Source organism: Puma concolor, chromosome D1, assembly GCF_028749965.1.
Source record: "Puma concolor isolate L17-30 chromosome D1, mPumCon1.1.hap2, whole genome shotgun sequence".
Classification (NCBI taxonomy): Eukaryota; Metazoa; Chordata; class Mammalia; order Carnivora; family Felidae; genus Puma; species Puma concolor.
In genome coordinates this window covers 107,402,080-107,424,544 of record NC_141676.1, presented here as the reverse complement: position 1 = coordinate 107,424,544, position 22,465 = coordinate 107,402,080, and the positions used below count along the sequence as shown (strand labels likewise).

Here is a 22,465-nt window from a genome sequence, read left to right as displayed (position 1 = left end):
CCAAGCAAGCAAAGGATCATACAGGAGAGGTCTGCACAGACAAAGTAGATCCAGGAAGCAGCCAAATGTAGCGTCAATCAGTGCCAGGTTCAGTGGTGGTCCATCTACAGAGATTGGTCCCAAGTCAGTTGAGGTTAGCATTGTGCTCAGTGTAATAGCCCCCTGACTCTGCAGGAACCAAGGTTCTGGAACATATTCTCAGAATGAGCCTCCAACTGTTCTTTTCAGCCCCTAGACTTGATTATGTCTACTCTACAGGCACCCCAGCCCCAGCAAGCCCCCACGGTACTCAGACCAAGGCAGACAACAGTACTTCCCCTGTTTGAGCCTCAAGAGTTCTTGCCCTTCACCATATCTGGACTGGCATCACAGTCCACCTTTCACCTTCCTGTTAGTCTCTTCTGCTCAAGTTCCTAAACCTCCAGGCTCTGCTGACTAGGTTCTCTCTTGTGTATTTTGGCTCACCTCTATTTTCATTTCTCAACGTTGGTTCCATCCTCGAGTGAAGTGTGGCTTCTTCACCTTTGTTCTAAGCTGAGCTCAGGATACGAACATTTTCAGGAGATAAAGAAGAGAACAAAATGTTCCTAGTGGAGAGAACAGTGTGAGACAAAGCTTGAAGATAATGAAATGTGGGGAAAACCTAGGAAGCAGTGAGCATAAGGGTTTAAGGTACAAGCGAAACAAGATTCTGAGGGGGTGGCGAGGGCCCCGTTGTGGAAGACCAGATGAGAACCTGTTCCTACACTTGGTGAGCTCTAGGGTATCTTCTAGGATTTCAAGTTGGGGAATGAATGATCATAGATCTGAGGTTGGTTGGGATAGGGGGAGCGAAGGGGGTGGTTGGGGAGAGAGAAACTCATAGAAAACCAGCACAATAGCCAGAGACGAGAAAACACAGACTGGAACAAGTTAAAGGTCCAGAGAAGGAGCCTTCAATGGGAGCCCACAATGGAGGCAGGACTGACAAGATTTAGCAACCAGTTGAATGCACAGTGGCAGGGACACACAAAATCATGGTTGTCTTACAATCAATGGTGCCTTAGCTTCAGGGAGAGACAATATCCAAATAAAGGCAAAGACCTTCTCATCACTGCAGACCAGGCTGCACCTGACGAGAATCTGTTTGTTATGGCGGCTCATCACGTCCTCCAAGCTCCTCCTGGAAGTATGCTCGGGCCAAGCTTCAGGCAAAGCTCCTGCCAGGAAGCCAGAATCCCTCAAGTGGGCTCACCTACCTTCCCAGGAATGGGAATGGGTAGGCATTCACCTTCAGCACAAACATACCAGCTCCCTCAGCTTTTTCCCCAATCCCTAAGATCCCCTCTCTGAGGGATTTTGGGAATAGGCTCAGGGAAAGGACTGGTTTCTTCAAGTGTAAGGTTCAGAGTCCAAGAGCTCTCTTCTGGCCCTGTGTACTTTTCAGCAGATAAATCCATCCCCCTTCCCCTGTGCCGAAGAGATCCTTTGAGCGCTTTCATGCTTCTTGGAGAGTCCCGAGGGTGTCACAGAATAGCGTAGCCTGCGAAATAAAATTACTGCCTCCCGAAGGCTTCTTAGGCCATCTCATTCGCCCTCTCCTATGGCTATGGATCAGCCTCCCCCAGAAGCATGTCCTGCTGCCAAAGAAGCCCCCCTGGGGAGGGGCCTCCAGACCCTACCAGTTATGGCTGTAACTCCATTGTGCCTCCGGCAAAACACCAGGATCAATTTAATGATTTTCCTCTGACCTAGCAGGTCCAGGGCTGCATTTCCTCCCATGCAAATTGAGGAATACAAGCTGCCTGTTGAGTGCCCCCCCCCACCCACCCAGTGGAGAAAATCTACCAACCAAGCTTCCATATGCCCAAATGCCAGAGTATTTGCAAAATCGTTATTGTCAGATTCAAGGGAAAGCTATGGCCATGAACCTGGCCACATGTAGAAGGACTGAATGATCAGTGGCCAAGTACCCCCCCCACACACACACACACAATTACAAATCCCAGGCAGGTGTCTCTAAATGACAGTTCAGCTGGCTTAGAGTGGCCGTATCTGGTACCTAGCCTGCCCCTCTCTGTACCTCAAGTCCGCTTCAAGCTGTCCTCACCTTTACTTGGCAAACTATGATGGCCAAGCCCCTCCTCTGCTCGGTCTCCATCAGGATTACGATGACCCCATCTTCAATGAAGCAGAACCCAGTAACCTGCCTCCGTGCCATAGAAGCAGACATATAGCCGCCAGAGCCCCACCAATCTCCACACCTATCCAAGTATAGCGAGAAAAGAAACTTCTGTCTGCATGTGAGAACCCCATTGGGCCCACTGGGCATGTGCTTGCTCATGCCTAAAGGAAAGACATGTGTCTCCTTCCTCTGCTCTCAACACCTGTAACACCAAATGTGTGGGTTTTCACACACGAAGCAATTCTCCAGTTCTCAGCAGATGCCAACGGGGATCCTACAATTTAACTCAATGTTGACACTAACTACCCAGAGTGAGTGCAGACCCCACAGGCTAAGGGCTTAGTCCCATAACACTGCCCCCCCCCCCATTTCAGATGCCAATTCCAAGTCACAGGTTGTCACCTATACCCTTGACTGAAGCCAGACTGACAGGAAGTCCCATGAGCCCTTCCTTGGATTCAATAAATTTGCCATAATGGTTCATAGAACCCAGGGAAATGGTTTACTCACTATTCCTGATTTATTATAAAGGATGCAGTTGAATGAAGCAGATACCTAAGCCGAGGAGCGTGAAACTTCCATCCATGCCCTCTCTGAGGGTGCCACCTTCCAGTGCCTGGACATGTTCGCCAACCCCTCAGCTTTCTGGACCATGTAGTTTAGGGATTTTCATGGAGACTTCATCATACAGACAAAAGCAGTTATTTACTCAGTCTCCAGCCCCTCTCCCCTTTCCAGAGGATAGAGCATGAGGCTGAAAATTCCTCTGATCATGGCCTTGTCTTTCTGGTGACCAGCTCCTATCCTGAGGCTACCTAGGAGCCCACCAAGAGTCACCTCGTTAGAGCAAAAGATGCTCCTGCCATCCAGAAAATTCCAAGGGATTTAGAAGCTCTAAGCCAGGAACCAGAGTCAAAGACCAAATATTAGAAAAAAACAAAATGCTCCTAGCGTCCCTGTCATTCAGGAAATTGCAAAGGTTTTAGGAGCTCTGTGTCAGGAACCAAGGGCAGAGACCAAATATATATTTCTTATTATGTCACAATGCCCATTCTTTTCTCCATTTGAGAGGCATGTGAAGCCTCTCCCTTCTGTTCCCACAGCCTGTAATAAGGGTGTCCCTGGACCCCTATGCGCTGTACCAGTAGAGCACAGCCACTGAGCAGCCTTACCTGCTCCCCGTAACCATGCCTTAAAGACAGGCCTGAGAAATAGGGAAGCCCTGGAACAAAGGCAGGGTGGGGGAGACAGGGTGCCTTGGTCCCTGCTTTGGCAGGCCTGCCCTGGGGTCCCTCACACCTGCCCTCCACATCCTCACCCATAACCACCTTAGAGCAAACGTATCACTGAAGCCCCTGCCAGGTTGTCAGGAGCTACCCAACCCACGCAGCAGGTGCCCAGTCCTGGAATGAATAAAAAAGCTGATACAGAAACATTGTGGTCGGAATATCTGAGGGGTGTTCCCGATACAAGATAAAGGAGACAAATACTAATCGTGCCTGAGCTATGTGGATCTGTGTTTATTCTACCAAAACATACCCTTGTTTTACCCTCCTCCTTAACGGGCTGCCCCAGACCATCACTAGATCTGACTTCGACCCAGCGTCCTGCCTGACTGTGTCTGTGCCATGTTTCTGAACCCACCAGCAACTGGAGTAAACACAGACAAAACTTGTTGCCAACCCACACCCTGCCAGCAACAGCCATCCACTCCAAGCTGCAAAGATTTGTTTCCTTGGGATAAGAAAGCAACCTTTCTGGGATCTTTTCATTTAATTTTTATTTAGCTTGTATTTAATTCTATGGAAACAATTCTGGAGTTGTACGCAAATACAGCACAAGAAAGGATTTTTTTTTTAAGTTTATTTATTTTGAGCGAGACAGAGAAAATGCGAGTGGGGGAGAGGCAGAGAGAGAGGGAGACAGAGAATCCCAAGCAGGCTCTGCACCATCATCATGGAGCCCGATGCGGGGCTCGAACTCATGAAACCATGAGATCATGACCTGAGCTGGAACCGAGAGTCACATGCTTAACTTAAGACTGTGCCACCCAGGCTCCCCTAAAGAGTATTTTAAAGTACAAGCAAGCATCTGTTGCAGGTCAATGCATTCCAGCTTTTCCAATGACATCTAATATCTGAAAAACTTCTGCAGGATTCTGGACTTTTCTCCATTAACCTGCCTCTAGAAAATCATCATGTCTTTGAGTTTTGGATACAGGACCAGCCTATATGGAAATGGTTACAAACTCTTCAGTGGTGTGTTCAGATCATGGAAAGACAAAGGTGATACTCATGGTAACATTTCTTTATGGTGCAAAAGAACGAAATCCCCCTGATATTGCTGCTTGTACCCAGAAACTGTTGTTTCTGGTGGATTCTATGGCAGGGCTCCCTCAGCATGGCCGGCCCTCACTGGGGACCTACTACGTGCACAGCACCACCAACGCCAACACAGTGAAGTGCTATGGGAATATCGAGAAGAAGAGAAAGATAGTCTGGTCGGGGATGAGGGACGGATATGCAAACCACTGACCTGCATGGAAAGCAGCATGAAATCAGTGCCCTTGGAGAGATTCAAGCGAGAAGCACCATGAAATGGGCCATTAAATTCATCTCCGTGAAGATAGCATTGGTGCTGAGTCTTGAAAGATTTGTAGACCTTTAATCCCCCGAAGTGAGGGCAGCCTACTTCAATGTGAGAGAATACTGTAAACAAAGGTAAAGAGATGTGAAAGTCGATGACTTATCTGAAAACCCCCGAGGTATCAGCTACAGCGAGCGCAGGGGGTGGGGGGCAACCTTCAGTATTTATTAAGAATTTCGTGGGGTCAGGAGCACGTTTCAAACGCAGATTATCCGGCACATTGCCAGATGCTGTTCTCCAGATCCCACTGATCCGAAATGGGGTAAGGCCATGTGAGAGATACAGCCGGGTTAGAGGACCAGTAGATCATACCTGTGTCAAGTCCCGAAATTCCAGGGTTGGTCTTATGCCAATCCTGGCTGACTCTGAAGGTGTTCAGGAACTAACTCTATTCGGGACTGGGAGACAGAACCAAAATTACGTTAAGAAGCAATTCTGGGTTCTTGAAGATGAATAAGGGAAATGTCAGAAAGTACCTAAAATCTGTCTTTTGTTTTGTTTTGTTTTGTTTTGTTTTGTTTTGTTTTGTTTTTGCTCTAGAGGAGTTTATGACACTGAGTATACATCAAAAAGACTCTTTAAAAAAAAAATAGCAAGTTTGTTTTAAAAGAGAGCTATCTGGGGGCACCTGGCTAGCTCAGTCGGTTAAACCTCCGACTCTGGATTTCAGCTCATCATGATCTCATAGTTCCTGGGATCGAGCACCCTGTCGGGCTCTGTGCTGACAGCATAGAGTCTGCTTGGGATTCTCTCTCTCCCTCTGGCTCTGCCCCTCCCCTCACTTGTGCTCTGTCTCTCTCTCTCTCTCTCAAAATAAATAAACTTTAACGAATAGATTAATTAATTAATTAATTAATTAAAATGTAGCTATCTGGGCCCTATTTCAAAGATTCTGAATTAGAATTGGGCATGGGCACAGGTGCTACCTGTTACCAGCTCTGGTGCTAATTCTGAGGTACTACCAGGTTTAAGAACCTGTACCTTAGATCATATATTTATGTTTTGTGTATAATAAGGCTATCCAATTGTATTAAAATGTATTTATTTTGTATTCATTTTGATTTTGTGTCTTCCTAGAATTCTATCTATATCTGAAAGATGCCTAAAAACTGTATACTTGTGATACATACCCCTAAGTATATACAGGCATAGAACCTATATTTCTAATTGGGACACATGAGCTTTTCCATAAGCACTATTTTTTGAAATTTAATTCCAAATTAAATTAAAGAAATAGAAAAAGCTGCTGTTGTTCAGAAAACAAATCGTGGATTCTTTGCTTCTACAATAAACTTTTAAGAGAGTTTGTTCCTAGTGGAAATTCATTGTTACTAAATAAAAATCTTGAGGAAGAAAAAAATACCTTATATATAATCCACATTGGGGATGCAAATTGTAGAGAAACAGACACCAAAGGATTTGCATTTAATCAAATCTAAAGCAAGTCATTTCAGAAGCATCACCGACAGGTACAGAAGCCTTTCCCATCAGGACCAGGCTGACCTTTCCAGAGACCAGGATCCCTTATCAAGGAGAACACATTCACCAGATATCCTACATTGCCGTTAAGAAGGAGATTCACCAGAACCATCCAGAATGGAAAATGGTGAGTCACTCTCAATTATTAAAATTAAAAAAAAAAAAAACTTTAATAATCCTAATGTTTATTTTTGGCATCACAAAGTCATAATGCAGAGCAAAGGGCAAGAAGAAATAGCCCTAAATTCTGGCTAGAACATATAAAAGTACAAAAACGCGACTAGAGACCAACAATTTAGAACTCTTGGTAACAATTTCATAATTCTTTCACATTTGGTTACTAATTGTTAGGTTTACTTTTGCTGCCTAGAGCTTAGGTAGCTATCTGTTTTGGAGACCAGCTCTACTGAACATCATTTTTATACAACAAAGCTTAGGTATTACAGCACTCTTTTCCAGGCGAGCGAAACGTTGTGTTAAATGGAACAACTCTCAGTAAGCTCTCAAAGTTAAGGAAGGTGCAGGAGAGGAATCCAGATTTATAGAGAACTCGAAAGGTCTTTTACTCATGCATCTTGATTTAGGTTCTTAGCCTAAGAATGGAGGGCGGTCCACATACGTTTGATAGAGAACAGCCCGAGCTGTTGTCTCATGCGTTCAAACTGAATATAGATCTTTCCCAGTTTGTTCACTCTTGAGGACACAAATGTGAGTGGCAACATGGAGTAAAACCCACCCATCCAGGAACAAATTTGAGATTAAAAAATTAGAATTTTAAGTGTTAACAAATAATGACAGAGTATTTCAAAAAATGCCTTGTGAGGTACCTTGAAGGAAAAATTGGTATTTTTTGTAAATGCCTCAGCTCTTCAAAGTCTGATCTCAAAAAATAAGCGGATAGAGCCATCACACAAGTGCATCCGTGTGCTGCGGCACGGAATGGGTTATTGACACAAGTGTTAAGTTTTGGATGCAGCTGTAGGCTTTGGGTGGGAGAAGGGTCGTCATGGGGAGGGGTCTGTGAGCAAACCGAACTTGCGCAAAATCCTAACATGCTAACTAATTTGGCCTCACTTAAAAATTTTAGTCTTTCTTTCCAGTTGAAGCTTTCATAAATAGTATATATTATTTTCTGCCTAGCAGTTGATATTTGAACACTTCATTATTAATTGCTAAACTTGCCTTTCCTTGTATCCTTCTGGGGGTTTCCCATAATAACCCTGACATGACAGGAGCCCCACAGGTCTGGAGTGGAATCACAAACACCAAGCCCCTAGAGAGTGTAGAGCTAGCACATTTTATTCCTACGTGGGTGCCTGCCTCCCTTCGGCAAGGGGGCTCTGATCCTCAGTGAGGCAGGCTGAGCTGGGCTAGGGCGGTGGTCAGGGGCCCCCGAGCCACACACCGTAGGGACACCGGACTGTCCCGGACCTCATTCTTGGTACTTCACTGGCAGGCCAAGAAATGGAACAAGCATGGATGTTGTCCATCAATTACCCATCATTCAGAATTTTTATTCTAATCTGTCTTGAGTGAGCATGTGCGAGCCCATCATCTATTATCTGAATTTTTCTGTCACCAAATGATAGAACTCAAAATATGAATTGCTCTTTCCTGAAGTTATGGGATGGTTTTCTATTTTATTCTCTGTTTGTCTGTTTGTTTCAAACGATCTCTGTTCCCTTACCTTAGATAACAAGCACCTGCTTAGGGACAGCAAAGAAGTGTATTCCAGACAGGTGTTATCAAAAATAGTAAAGTAGTAAAATAATACGGTGTTTACTTCAAATAAACACTATAAATGTGTTTTTTATAATATAAATTTAATATGTATTTTATTTTATATTTTATATATTTATATATATAACTTTATATATATTATATATATTTTATAATTTATATTTTACATTTTAAAATTTATATTATTTTGTTTTAATGGAGAAAATGTTTAATTTTCAAAAACAATTTTAAAGCAACAGTACCATTAAGTGTACTATGGGCCAAATTCTTTATCAGAATAGACAGCAATAAGGAGAGGACGTGACTCAGACAATTTGCTGCATGTACATAATGACAATATGGCAATACAAAAAACTTTTTTTCCAAATTCTAAAGGATAAGTTGATTCTTCATAATAAATTTGCTTGTGCTTTCTCTCCGGAAACACGGGTCTTTGTTCTCTCGACAACTGATCTGAATGCAAGTTTGTATCTAGGGGTATTTGAATAAAAACTCTCAAGCATCTCCTGGTTTATGCAGGTGTGGATTCTTTAAATAGACAATGCACATGGGGGGAAATGTTTGGGGAAAGGAATACTGATAGAATTTTTGACTCCTCTGTAAAGAGGGAGGGCAGGAAAGGTTAGAGAACTTTCCAGAATCCTCAAAACACCAAGAATAGTCCAGGTGACAGTTTAAAGAAATTGTACCAGGTTCCACTGCTTAATTAAAACTTATATGAGGGGCCCCTGGGTGGTTCAGTCAGTTCAGTGTCTGACTTTGGCTCAGTTCATGATCTCGCGGTACATGAGTTGGAGCCCCGCATCAGGCTCTGTGCTGATGGCTCAGAAGCCCCAGTGATAGGGTTTCATCCCCCCTCTCATGAAAATGCTGTCTCCCACATTCTGAGAATATTTATCTTTCCAAACCTTATAGCCTTTCTGTGCCTTCATTTTCCTCTAAGGTATTTTATTTACTCTACAAGTGTTTATTGATCATGTACTAGGTGCCAGATTCTGGACACCACTGGTTATTCCTTTCTCTATAGTCCATCTTTTATTCACTTCCTTGATGCTAACACTCTGGTACATTACATACCTTCATTTATTTTTATTTTTATTTCTTTTTTGAGAGAGAGAGAGAGAGAGAGAGAGAGAGAGAGACAGATAGAGCGTGAGCAAGGGAGGGGCAGAGAGAGAGAGAGGGAGACCCAGAACCCGAAGCAGGCTCCAGGCTCTGAGCTGTCAGCACAGACCCTGATGCAGGGCTCGAACTCACCAACAGTGAGATCATGACCTGAGCTAAAGTTGGACGCTCAACTGACTGAGCCACCCAGGCACCCCAATATATGCCTTCATTTCTGACCTCTCCTCCCTGCTTCCACCTTCCCTGTCCCCTGCGGTCCCCTGGACATCAGAACTGTAGCTGCCACTGAGGCTCAGTGCTTGGATACCTAGTCTCCTATTGCCACAAAGTCTTCCTTTGAGCCCTTTATTTTTGTAGTTTTGGTTACCATAGTTTTAAAGGTGTTTCTTAGAAGTGCTGGTCAAAGCCATCATCCTATCTATAGGGTATTTGAGTTTGATTATGCCAGCACAACCTCAAAGTCACCATGTTCAAAACTGAACTCTTATTTCCCCATCAAAACCGACTCTCTTCCCTGCCTTCCTGATTGTTCTTCTTAATCCTGGTGGTCTTTTATTATTGTGCATATGCATGTGTGTATGTATGTGCATGTGTGTGTTTTCTTTTGAAAGTTTTCTTAAATCTGTCTTTTCCTTGTCATTTCCACTGTCTCTGGTTAGCCTCTATTTTACCTTTTCCCATCCTCTGTGGTCCCTCGCCCTCAAACCCATCCTAGGCTCTATCTTCAGATTAATCTTCCAAAACGGTATTCCAAATCTTCTCCCCAAATGATAAAATCACAAGATTCTCCTGTTCAGAAGGCTTAGTGGTTTCCATCACTTACAACATAAAGTATAATTTTTCAGTCTGTTTTTCAAGACCTTCAACATGTTCGTTAATGTCACCACCACCCCTCCCCGACTCCAAAAAACAGGATGCTTTCAACAAATAATTAAGAAATAATTAAAAATAATTACTATGTGCCAGACACCATTCAGGCATTGGCACCTGAGATGTTTCAGTGAGTAAGAAAACAAGCAAATATCTCCACCTTCGTGGAGCTTACATTCTAGCAAACAGCAGACAGCAGTAGGCAATAAACCTAATGCATAAGGAAATTATATAGGCCATCGTAAAGTGACAAGTGGTCCATAGAAAGAAAAAGTAAAGTGGGGTGGGGCAGGTTAGGAGTGTTTCGTGGGAAAGATGCAATTTTAAATGTGTTCTCGTTGAAAAGATGACATTGGAGCCAAGACGTGAAGGGGACACAGGGGTGTAGCCACGCGGATAACGGGGGGAAGAATAATCCAGAGAGAGCGGACAGCCAGTGCCAAGGTTCTAAGGCAGAAGTGGTGTGCTTGGTGCATTTCAGAGGCTGATGGGAGTACTCTGATTCAGAGTTTCAGGGGTGAGCAGGGCGAGTGTTGGGAGGTGAGATCAGAGGTATCGTGCAGCAAGGTTACCTGGGGCCATTCTAAGGACTTTGGCTTTGATTGAAACGGGGAGCCGTTTCAGTATGGTGTTGAGAAGAGAAGTGACACCGTTGTGCTTTGTTTTTTCACGGATCCCTCTGGCCACCGGGCTGAGAATAGACTGGGACACTGGGGGTGAGGGATGCTGAAGGCTCCTGCAGTAATCTACACGACAGATGGCAAGACAATAGCGGTGCAGGCGGGGAACAGTCGGCACCATCATGAGTTCCTCGAGGACAGCCTGTGAAGTACAAGAGGGAGCGAGTCCAGGAGGATCCCGATAGCTTTGGGAGTGAGTAACCAGCGGCGTGGAGGGAGTAACCCTCAGCTGAGACAAAGGAGGTCTCCAGACAAAGCAAATGCGGAGGGGCGGGGGATGGAGTTCAGGTTTGGATGCGTGGGGTTCCCGATGTCCAGCAGACAGCTGTGTGAACGTGGACATCCAAGTCTAAAGTCCGGGCCGGATGGGTCTGGGCTAAAGGATGATGTCCATTTGAAATTCATCTATGTGGAGATGGCATTAACCCCCATTACTCCAGTTCCCTACCCTGTCCGCACCTGCCTTGTTCCTGCCCACCTCTGTGTTCCTTCATGCCGTGCCTGACGCCCGAGAGACCTTTCTCCCTGTCCCTAACTCATCCACATGCAATCATGTCCACCTGAATCACGTCCCTTCCCCCAAAACTGTCACCGACCACCCAATGTGTGTTCTGCCCCTCCCCTACTCTTTCACATGTGAACACCTCACCTCTCTCACCAAACTGAGATCTCTTTGAGGACATCTGGTACATGTTCTAAACTTCTTTTGCATCCCCTGTGGCATTTCGCCCCTGCTTTGCACTAAGTCCGTGCCAACTGGTGTGTAAGATTGACTGCTTACGACAAACCTTCAGAAGTTCTCATGTGTTTATTTGCCATCTCACGAACTTTCTCCCTCTATTAATTATTTAGTGTGGTTATTTGTTAAGCTTATTTAAAATAGGTGTATTCCTTCTAGGCTTTTTGGCATACACATAAAGCACAAATTGGTGAGTCAGACTGAAATCACCAATTAAAAAGCCCTTCAGGGAAGAGTGAAGCCAATTCTGTCTGCAGACCCACAGGGGATCCAGGCTGGACCCCTTCAGCCCCACCCCCTCCTCTCTCTCAGACCTGTGTCCACTCCCACTGGTAATCACCAGACGTTCCTCTTTCGGCCCCGCCAGGAATACACAAATACCTATGGTTGGCCCCCACCCGAACAGGAGCACTATAAAGTCCTTACTGTTATGTATACCTGTGATTCTCAAACTTCAGAAAACATCAGAATCACCTGGGGGGCTTATTAAAACATGAATTGCTGAGCCCAGCCCTAAAGTTTCTGACTCAGTACATCTGGAGTAAGGGCGTGAGAATCTGCACGTCTAGCAAGTTCCTAGCGATGCTGGTGCTGCTGGTCCGGGGGTCACACTTTGAGGATCACTGGGGTGCATTTTCACTTTGACCTGTCTGGCTTTGCCCCCTGCCTTGTTCTGACTGTTCGTGCCCTAGTCACTCTCCTGCTCCAGGCTGCTCCCCTGCACGCTACAGCTGTCTCAGCCACTGACCACACACGTGGCCGCCACCCCTCTCTGGCCTTTCCTTATCCTAGTCTCGGGGGTTGAGAGCCAACTCATGCCCTTGCCCCCAATTTCTTGCTTCCTCTTCAACCCCATTCCCTCATTTTCTCCCTTTTTCCTAAATCTTTAGTCCCTTCCTCTGACCTACTCAAATACCCTCAAATCTCTGCCACCCATAAATATATAGACATGAAAATGTAAGCAGGGCGCCTGGGTGGCTCAGTCAGTTACGCATCCGACTTCAGCTCAGGTCGCGATCTCACGGTTTGTGAGTTCAAGCCTCACGTTGGGCTCCATGTTGACAGCTAAGAGCCTGGAGTCCGCTTCAGATTCTGGGTCTCCCTCTCTCTCTCTCTTTGCCCCTCTTCTGCTTGTATATATATACATATATAGTGTATATGTATACATATATATCCATGTATATATTGTATATTTATATATATGCAAACCTCTCCCTGACCCTGTACTTCTCTGCAGTTATCATCCAGCTCCTCCTTCCCTTTCTCATTCAAGCTTCAAGAAGAAATCTCCATCCCTGTCTTGGCCCTTGACATTATTATCTGGCTTCTAACTAGGCTTCCAGAGTTTCTCTTCTAAGGTTGACTGAATTGAAAGCAGTGAATGCCCTGCTTTCCTTATCTTTCTGGACCGTTCTGCCACCCTTCCTACTTTTTCCTTCTTTCCTGAAGTCTCTTCCCCTGAATTCTGTGATGCCTCCTTCCCCTGGCTTTTCCTGGTTCCTCTCCAACTACGTCCTCAATTATATTCTTCTTCACGTCTCTCTTCCTCCTCTGACCACACTTCACCTGTGGATGCTCCCAGGCTTCTGTCTGGAACCACTTAGTCCAGAGCTCCCCAACCAGTATGTCAGGAATGAGGATGATAGGAGTTTCCAAGATATCGATCCTCCCAGGCCATGGGAGCAGCCTGGTCTGCTTACGCTGGTGTGCGGGGCGGGAACGTTTCTTTGTGTGCCGTCATGTGACTCTACCTTTCAAGCACTCCCCCCTCCCACCAGCAATTCCATCCTCTTTCCTGATTTCTTTACCACCAGCGTCATGATGGCTCCAGAACTTATGTATCCAGATCAATCCCATGGGGAAAACTCGAGAATCACCCTCGAATCTTCCCTCTTCTTTCTCTCCCCCACCGAAATAATTTTCAAGTGTCTGCTCCTTGCCCTCCTATCTACTACTCAGACCCCATTATCTCTCGCCTGAATTCTTCTAGAACCTCATGACTGATCTCCCTGTGGCTTTGTGATTCTTACATCTACCCTCCACACAGCTGCCAGAAAAGCCTATCTAAAATGCAAATCTGACCGTATTGGCCCCTCGCTTAAAAGCCTCCATTGATTCTTTGCCGACAGGATGAAGTCCAAACTCCTTTGCCCACCAGAAGCTTCATGACTGAGGCTGTTTCTTTTCTCTTCTGGCCTCCCTCCCTCACTCCCTCACACACCTTGCTCTGTTCCTGCCTCCAGGATTTTGCCCCTGTGGTCCTCAATGTCTGGAATATTCTTGCCCACCTTCCTATCACTAGGCAGCATCCCTCCAGCCTGTGTTGTCCCCTGCCCTCCCAGCCCCTCCCCGCCCTCATAAGGAATTGACACATCTGTGTTTTTCTGAATATCCTAGGCGTGACTCTGCTGTTGCCCTTAGCACATTTGCATTACAATTATTTTTTAAGCTCCTCTCTCCTCCCACTAGATAGCAAATTCTTTTGCATCCCCAGCTCTGACGGGATGCCTGACACACAGGAAATACTTCAATGCATCATTGATGAGTAAATGTAGCCTTAGGCTTTTCCAAAAGCGAAGCATACACTCTAGAATCAGAGCTTAGTTTCCTTCGGAACAAACGTAAAGTCATCAAGTTTTAAATTGGAGGCTGATTTGAAAGTACTTCAAGCCTCTTTAAGTAAAAGATATATAGGCCAAAATTAGACCCTGTTAAAATTATACCGAAAGGACCATTCAAATAACTTTATTTTGCTGAAATCATTTGTGTGGTGGCTTCATTTAAACTAAATGATACATTGCCTTGGAACCTAGATTTTTTTTTTCCTCTTAATTTTGTATAGGCATTTTGTATAACACTTAATAGTTTGGCATATTTTCATATGCCTGTCTTATAAAACGCTGCAGAGAGATTTTACAGACAAAGAAAATGGGCCTGAGAGGTTACGATTGTCCCGGCGCAGTGACTAGAGTAACATGTGCTCACGTAGGCACTGCTTTTTGGGCCAGCAACCTCTTCCATCCCATGGGTCGCTCTGCTTTTGGTTTGGATTGTGTTATTTTTTCCTTTCTTCCTTCCTTTTATTCTCCTTGTGATGGTATTTGACTCATAAGTCAAATATATCCTAGACTATCTACCAGTTTAAGCAGATTAGAGAATATTTTTGGTGATATGTGTATACATGTGCGTACACGTGGGTACATCCTGCCTAGTGCACTGATACCGAATCCAGGTGGCATTGCTAATACACCAGCAACAGCTCGGTTAAAATGAATTGAAACTATCCAACCTACAATAGAACAGTGATTTCAGACTTACAAAATATCTTATAATTCCTGCAGTTCAACTACGATCTATTGCTTGAATGCTTCCTCCAATTGACTAAACAAAAGGTTCTTCTACCGTTGCTTGACCGTCCTCGCTAACAAGGAACTCACTATCCCCAGAAACAGAGTTGTCAATTTCAGAACCTTGGGGACACATTTTTCTCTATAGTCTGTTATCTCTCTGTAATTTCTTCATGGTAAAAAATAGCTAATTTTTCCAGTTGTTAGGGTTAGAATCTGACCCACGTCTGGATCCCAGCTCTTATGGCTTATTAGCAGCTATGAGACCTTGGCAGATAACTGAGCCCCAGACTTCAGGTCCTTCCTTTTTAAAATGGCTCAAGTGAAATAATGCAGGTAAATTACTGAGCACTGTAATATGTTCAGTGGGTGCTTGTAGTAAGTGCTTAATAAATATTTGTTGAATGACTGAACGACTCTTCCCTTATCCTTGACCTAGTTTCAAAGCAGCAACTCCCCGTGTCGGAAGACTGTATTTTCAAAAATAAAAACTGCTTAATTTAGTGCAGTAAACAGGAACACATGATTTTCTTCTCAGGAACCCAATCTGAAAACAGTCCAGGTGACCTGCTCACCCACATCAGGTAGAAATACAATACGGCAAGAATACTGTCACTCCATAAACTGAAGCATGCAAATCTAACTTTTGCATCAGGTAATAAATTGCATCTGATTCCTGTCTTGCGATTAAAGCATAAATTATAAGCCTTCCCGGAATAAATCTTGACAAGTCAGAGTACAAAAAAGAGGACGCTTTGAGGAGCTGTTGCGTAGAAGATGGAATGGGGGGAGCTTTTTCTGCCTACACAGAACTTGGATGAGTTTCTATCAAGGAAGGAAGACTAAATGTCCTCTTTTGGAGCCACTGCAAATTCAAGAAGTCTATCATTGCAGTGAGCAAACAGTGTCACAATTGTCAGGCCTTGAATGCGTCCCTGGGGAGGTTAACCTATTACTCTATCCACATTTGATTGTTACTATTCCATTTGCTTAAGTCACAGGAGACTACAGCAAACGCGTGTATCAAGGCGTGAGAGTGAAGCACACGGTCAAAGACTTACTGGCGGAAAAACGATCCAGGCAGACAAGTAACTCAAGATTTAATGTAAGTCTCGATTCAATTCATTCTGAAGTCTTTGGGGGCCTCAGTCCTCTTTGAAAGCTAGTTATCTCCGCTCTTTCCTCTTGAGTCTCATATTCTCAATGGCAAAGCCCTCATTTACTTAGCACACACTATATAATTACCATTATTAACATTATTTGGTACCTCATTCGGTTAAGCATCTAACTTCAGCTCGGGTCATGATCTCACGGTTCGTGGGTTCAGTCCCCACGTTGGGTTCTGTGCTGGCAGCTCAGCGCCTGGGGCCTGCTTCAGATTCTATGGCTCCCTCTCTCTCTGCCCCTCTCCTGCTCCTGCTCTGTCTTTCTCTGTCCCTCAAAAATAAATAAACGATAAAAAATATATATTGGGGTACAAATGTCAACCCATGGGCAAAAACCTGGAGAGCTCTGTGAACTTACTGGCTGGCTGTCTCAGCTCATGGCAAAGAATGGATGATATGTCCTGACTTTTTCATTTCTCCCAATCGTGAATTAATGAAGGCTTAGCTGGTGGGGACAATGCTAATCTTCATCGACACGTTATTCTAAATCTGATGGAGACAACTTAGAAAAACCCTCCGTATAGCAAAATCAGATGGAAATATCCGAGTTGGAGATGTCTTAAGTCTGAAACCTCTCTATCTGCCATCCGTGTCTTCATAAATAGCTCTACCCTGCACTTAAAATGTTTAAGTAGTTGCACCCAGATCTCCAAAAATGCTCCTAGAGTGGAAATAGCAATTAGCTAGCAAGATGGGTTTATAATCACTTAGTCTATTGGCAAAATGTAACAACATGAATGTCAGGCATCTGTCGTGCGTTGCTGGATGCAGGACATGAGAGCAAATGTGGTAACGACGTACAGCGCCCAGCACAGGGGCTGGTACACAATGGGTACCCGTTCTTCCATTGTGGCTGCTCAGGATATGGGCACTGCATCCAACGCTGCTCTGGGATCAAATTTCTGGGACGTGTTTCAAATGAACCAACTCCAGATCCTATTTCCTCCTATCCAAGAGCTTTCACTGCACATCTTCTGTCTTCTTTTATTTTAAACCACATCCTCTCTTCTGGTGCAACAAATGGAGCTTAGCTGACGAAAAGAAAATCAAAATCATCGGCTCCTTGTCTATTCCTAGTACAGTGTTTCTTAGTGGCTGCTTAGAGTCATCTGGGGTGTGTGTTACAAATATCCATGCCAATTTCATATCAAGAAACGAAGAGAGAGAGAGAGAGAGAATTCAGAGTCTCTTCTAATGAACCACAGCTTTGTGGAAGTAATGTGGATGCCTTGGCCACAGCTACAGTCAGAATTGTGAAACCTAATGGGCGTTCTAGGCATTGGGAAGACAGGAATCACAGTGATGTTAAAACACAGTCAAGGAACAGGTACTGTATCTGCCCAGTGTGCGTGAGGCTATAACTCACTCCTTGGCGTCATCATCATCATCAAGATATAAATACAAAGATAAGGCACTATCCCAGACAGAATTACAGAAGAAGAAAAAAAAAAAAAAAAAGAAATCATAGTATTTCCAACTGGTATATATAAATATATTCTTCTTTTTAAAACTACCTAACAATTTTTGCTCAAGATCTGTGACTATCAAATAGTATGTTTTCTTTAATTTTTGATGTTTTTACTCTCTCAGTGCTATAACAATATAAATATAATTCATAATAAACATATTGTTTGATTTCATTTTAAACTGCAGATTCCTTGTCCCGTCCCATGTATACAAATGTGGAGATATTGGACAGGAGCCAAGGAATGGTCATTTTTCAACCTGCCCCTTGGCCGATTCCTTTGCTCGCCAGAGGTTGAGAACTTTACCATAGAGTACAGAGCAGGGGTTTGCTCACACAGCCAAGGTTCTTATCTCCACCCAGATTACAATTTGCTGAGCTATTGCTGTTGGCCCTGTGACACTGAAAGTGTTATAGTGAAAGTGGATACAAGAAACACATAATACATGGTCTATGTCATTAAACACCAAAAACCCTGGTAGAGAAGAAAATCTGTGTATCCATTTAAAAAATATAAGACTAGGGGCACCTGGGTGGCTCAGTCTATTAAGCGTCTGACTCTTGATTTCAGCTCAGGTCATGATGTCTCGGTTCGTGAGTTCCAGCCCCGTCGTGCTCTGTGCTGACAGCATGGAGCCTACTTGGGATTCTCTCTCTCCTCTTTCTCTGCCCCTCGCCCCACCCCCACTCAGGTGTGCTCTCTCTCAAAATAAATACAATTTATTTAAAATATATATATATAAGACCCTATAACCAAGCATCAGACTAAAGACGAAAGACCAGGAGCATAGCCACATGCTAGGAAGACTACAATCCGGTTTACAGGGCACCTCTTCATATGTCGTCTCATCAGACAGACACACGAACTCTGTGAGATTGATATTCACATGGTTTCCCATTGAACAGACGGAAACAGTGAAGAGAAGAAGAGATGGGAAGTGATTGTTCTCAGGCTTCATTGTTAGCAAATGGCAGGTCTTCTGGCTCCTGATTCAACATTTAAAAGGGACAGATCACTGGGATCTGAGGTAGAACAGTCCGATTCATGTTGTCTTAGTCCAGTTGGGCTATTGTAACAAACACCACAGCCTGGGTGGCTTATCAACAGCTAGATTTTACCTCTCCGACTTCTGGAGGCTGGGAGTCCCAAGTTTTTGGTGCCAGCATGGCTAGATTATGGTAGGACCCTCTTCGGGGTTGCAGACTGCTGACTTCTGATTATGCCCTCATGTAAAGGAAGGGTCTAAGGAACTCTCTGGGGGCTCTTTTATAAGGCCTCTGATCCCATTCATGAGGGCTCCACACTCATGACCTACTCACCTCCCACTTGTTAATACCATCACACTGGGCATTAGGATTTCAACATATGGATTTTGGAAAGACACAAACATTCAGACCATAGCATATTCAGACAAGGAAAATCAAAATATAGGAAAATATATCATCGAGAAAGAATTTCTAGGACAGGAAAGGTGCAAAGCCGCCCTAATTCTGGTACTTACTCTCAGGCACCAAATGCATAGGCTGCATGAACTTAGCCTTGTCTACAGGTTTGCATATATTTTTACCTGGGTCTCAACACTAGTGTATTACTCGTATCCTCTACTCGAATGACCTCTTAAATTGGGGTAATTAAATGTCTATATTCCCAAAATATGGTTATTTGGGCTTAAGTTACCTCCATGAATTGATTTCACTGTTCATCTGTCAACCACTATTCTAGAATATCTGCGTATCTCAAGAAAGACACCGTATTCCTTAGAGGTCCTATTACTGTCCTCATTGCAAATGCTAACCTGTTCATCAGGAATCATGGAGAATCACATTGCTGGTGGGCACTTGGGGTTCTAACTGGATGGATGATTCTGAGCCTACCTTCTCTTTTTCACGCCAATACACTAGGCAGCTCTGGGTTGAATATCTTGAATATGTTTGGTTAGGGAAGCCATCCTAACAAGACCATGTTCAAACTTGGCTACTGACAGCATGGGTAATAACCAATCAGAGGCTAACTTGAGGAGGTTGGAGACCCTACCATGCGGTTTTACCATAGAGTGTGCTGGCCAAAAAGTGGACCCTCCCAATGATCCCACATCAAAACGCTGGAACCTATGAATGTTACCTTATGTGGCAAAACATGTGATTAAGTTAAGGATCTTAAGAGGAGGCACTTACTCAGATTATCCAAGTAGATTTTGTCTTGCATGACTCTGAATGCAATCCCATGCATCCTTCTAAGAGAGGGTTTGAGAGAGACACACGCACAGAGGAGAAGACACACAAAAGAGCAAGAGGCAGTGGGGTCAGGAGGCAGAGGCTGGAGTCATGCAGCCATAAGCCAAGGAATGTGGGTGGCCACCAAAAGCTGGAAGAGGCAAAGAATGGATTCTCCCCTAGGGTCCTACAGGGAGCACAGACCTAGCAACACGTTGATTTGGGCTTCTGACCTCCAGAACTGATAGACATTTCTGACTCTTTAAGCCACCCAGGTTATGGTCATTTGTTACCGCAGACCTAGGAAGCTAATGCACATATATGATGAAAGCTACTTCCCTCTGGATAAGTATCCTTTAGGAAGTATCCATCTGATGCCCAAATTGGTGTTCTTTTCTTTGCGACAACACTTTGATAAGTTTACATAGGCTGTGTTAGTCCATCGTTACCCCAATTTCCTTCCAGAACATCTGTTTTTGATACCGTGAAATGTTTTAATGTTTTTCACATCTTTGCAGTAGGAATCAAAAAGAAAGAAATCCCTTTCACCAAAGAGATTTTCACCAAAGACTGGACCTAAAACCATTTCTATACATCTTAGCCATGATCCTGTGGTTTCACACTATTACTGTGGACATCTGTTTTTAAATAATGGTTTTTCTCTTTCTTCCTCAAATCTTTCTGGGTCATCCTTTACCACACTCCTACATTTTCTAGCAGAATATTTAAACTGTGAGCCATTCACCCACATCTAGTACCAAAAAATATAAATAATGAGACTTTTGATGTAGGTTTTTCTTGCATGTTTTTTCAATTACACTATTTCACTTGAGTTTCATAAAAGCAAATCATTGAAAAATTTTAATAACATCACAAAATTTAGTTAACTCTCAGTTATTTATAGTACAGGAAAAAAAGGATTTAACAAGAAGATGCAGTGAGGCTCATAGCGACAATTTTTCATTTTGCTTTGAAATCCAATGAACAATTTGCAGGCTATTGAGCTTTCTAATCAAGTTTTTCTTAAGCTATCATAAAGATTCATTTAAAAGCCTTGAGTACATAACAGCTGGCATGAGGGGGAAAATTTCAACTTACTAAGTAGGAAGCAGAGATCAGTTTGCAGTAAAAATTGTGCCGCAGAATGGGGACTTACAAGGCAGTTTGGAAGAGATTATGAACAGCCTGGGATCAGGGTCTGCTGTTCAGTCTATTTTATTGGTTTATGGACATCCTAATCACTCTCTTGCTCACTCCTCAAAATATGCTATAGTGAGGACCAACAAGGAAATAGATATGAAAGTTATTTTAAATTAATATTCTATGTAAATGTGAGGGAAAATACATGAAGACTTCTGAGGTGTTTTGGAAGGCCTGAACTAAAGAAAATGTTAAGGAGATAAATCCCAAGTGGGAAATGGATTTGGATTATATTTTGAATTCTATGTATTATACATATACAAACCAAAAGTTAACTGTTTCCACTTGTCATGATTCTTTCACATCAACCTCGAATGTTTGCTTTCCACATCATAACTACTTACAATTGCTTTTGTTTTGTGTATTTTCCTAAATCCTTACATTTAAATGAGCTGATAAAATGTCCATGCCCCGAACACATAGGATAAGGCCATATTGTCAGCTGGGTGTCTTGGTTCACAATATGTCCTAATTATTTCTGGAAGGAAAACATTGTAAACACAGGAAGAAGTCTGACAATAGTACATATCGATGACAAATTTGGAGTAACAGCAGGTAAGTGGGTGCCAGATAGTGCATTTATGGCATAGGGTAATTGGAAGTGTTTGATCTTTATGGAGAGATGGCGAACCTCTGTGAGCCAGATGTGTGTTGCCTAGCGCCATCCATCATAACTGTCTGCCTTTCGATCGAGACTGCTAGTTAGAGTTTTGTTTAGTTATATATCCAGCTGCTGTTTTGCAGTATCAATCACATGCACACTTCAGTTACCACCAAGTATAAACACTGGGATGTCCATATCTGTGACTTGCATTTGGATTTCTTGTGAAGTGTTAAAAAATATATACATATGGAATTGGCAACTGTTTATTATAGCATCTCAAGATCTCTTTGGTTTCTCTGAAGCTTTGGAAAACACATCCAAGACATCTCTTCTACATCAAAACAGAAAAGTTCCTTCCTCAGTCTGTTTCAACCCCTCCTTCTGGCTCTCAGTGGTCCTGGGCGATTCCTTCCTTCTCTCTGGGCCTCAGTGTCCTTGTGAGTAGAAGGGGAGGGTTAGATTCTTCCCATTTCAGTATTCAATTTGACTTGATAGCTTTTCCTGACCTCAGAACATGTCCCACCCACTGACACCCTCTCCCCAACTTCCAAAGCCAAGCTGAACCCCTCTTTGTTCTGAGAAAGATATACCTCCTTTCCTCTGGTTCAGGTAGAGCTTTGCAAGTTGAGTTTTCAAGGGACTAGGGAACAGAAAAATCACAGAAAGCCCAAGACCGATTATGCACACTGCAAATGTTCTGACACTAACTTTAATATCTAGTCAAAGATCAGTACAGGTGAGACAGTTGAGGTGACTTTAAAGCCCAGATCTCCTTCTGTCACCTCAGTTCTCTCTGGGGCAGATGAGAATTTTTAATAATAATCATTATCATTTACTGATAGACTTATAAATATTTTCACTTATATACTTTAAAATATATGTCATTGGGGCGCCTGGGTGGCTCAGTCGGTTAAGCATCCAACTTTGGCTCAGGTCATGATCATGGTCCATGAGATCGAGTCCCGTGTTGGACTCTGTGCTGACAACTTAGAGCCTGGAGCCTGCTTCAGATTCTGTGTCTCCCTC

At 43.6% G+C, this 22,465-nt stretch overlaps 1 protein-coding gene across 5 annotated transcripts in view; it reads left to right on the top strand.

Moving 5' to 3' along the window:
* The window catches only part of POU2AF2 (POU class 2 homeobox associating factor 2), a 494,391-nt gene that overhangs the window by 451,131 nt on the left and 20,795 nt on the right, over window positions 1-22,465 (top strand). For 4 of the 5 annotated variants that reach the window (XM_086679169.1, XM_086679170.1, XM_086679168.1 and 1 more), the window contains one exon: window positions 15,786-15,895. Coding sequence is in view for 1 of the 5 variants with exons in the window: in XM_086679167.1 (XP_086535293.1) it covers window positions 6,407-6,416; window positions 15,786-15,895 (120 nt within the window). In the remaining 4 variants the exon portion in view is untranslated. Of the gene's footprint in view, window positions 1-6,022; window positions 6,417-15,785; window positions 15,896-22,465 lie in introns of those variants that run through there. The other variant, XM_086679167.1, reaches the window with a different exon arrangement.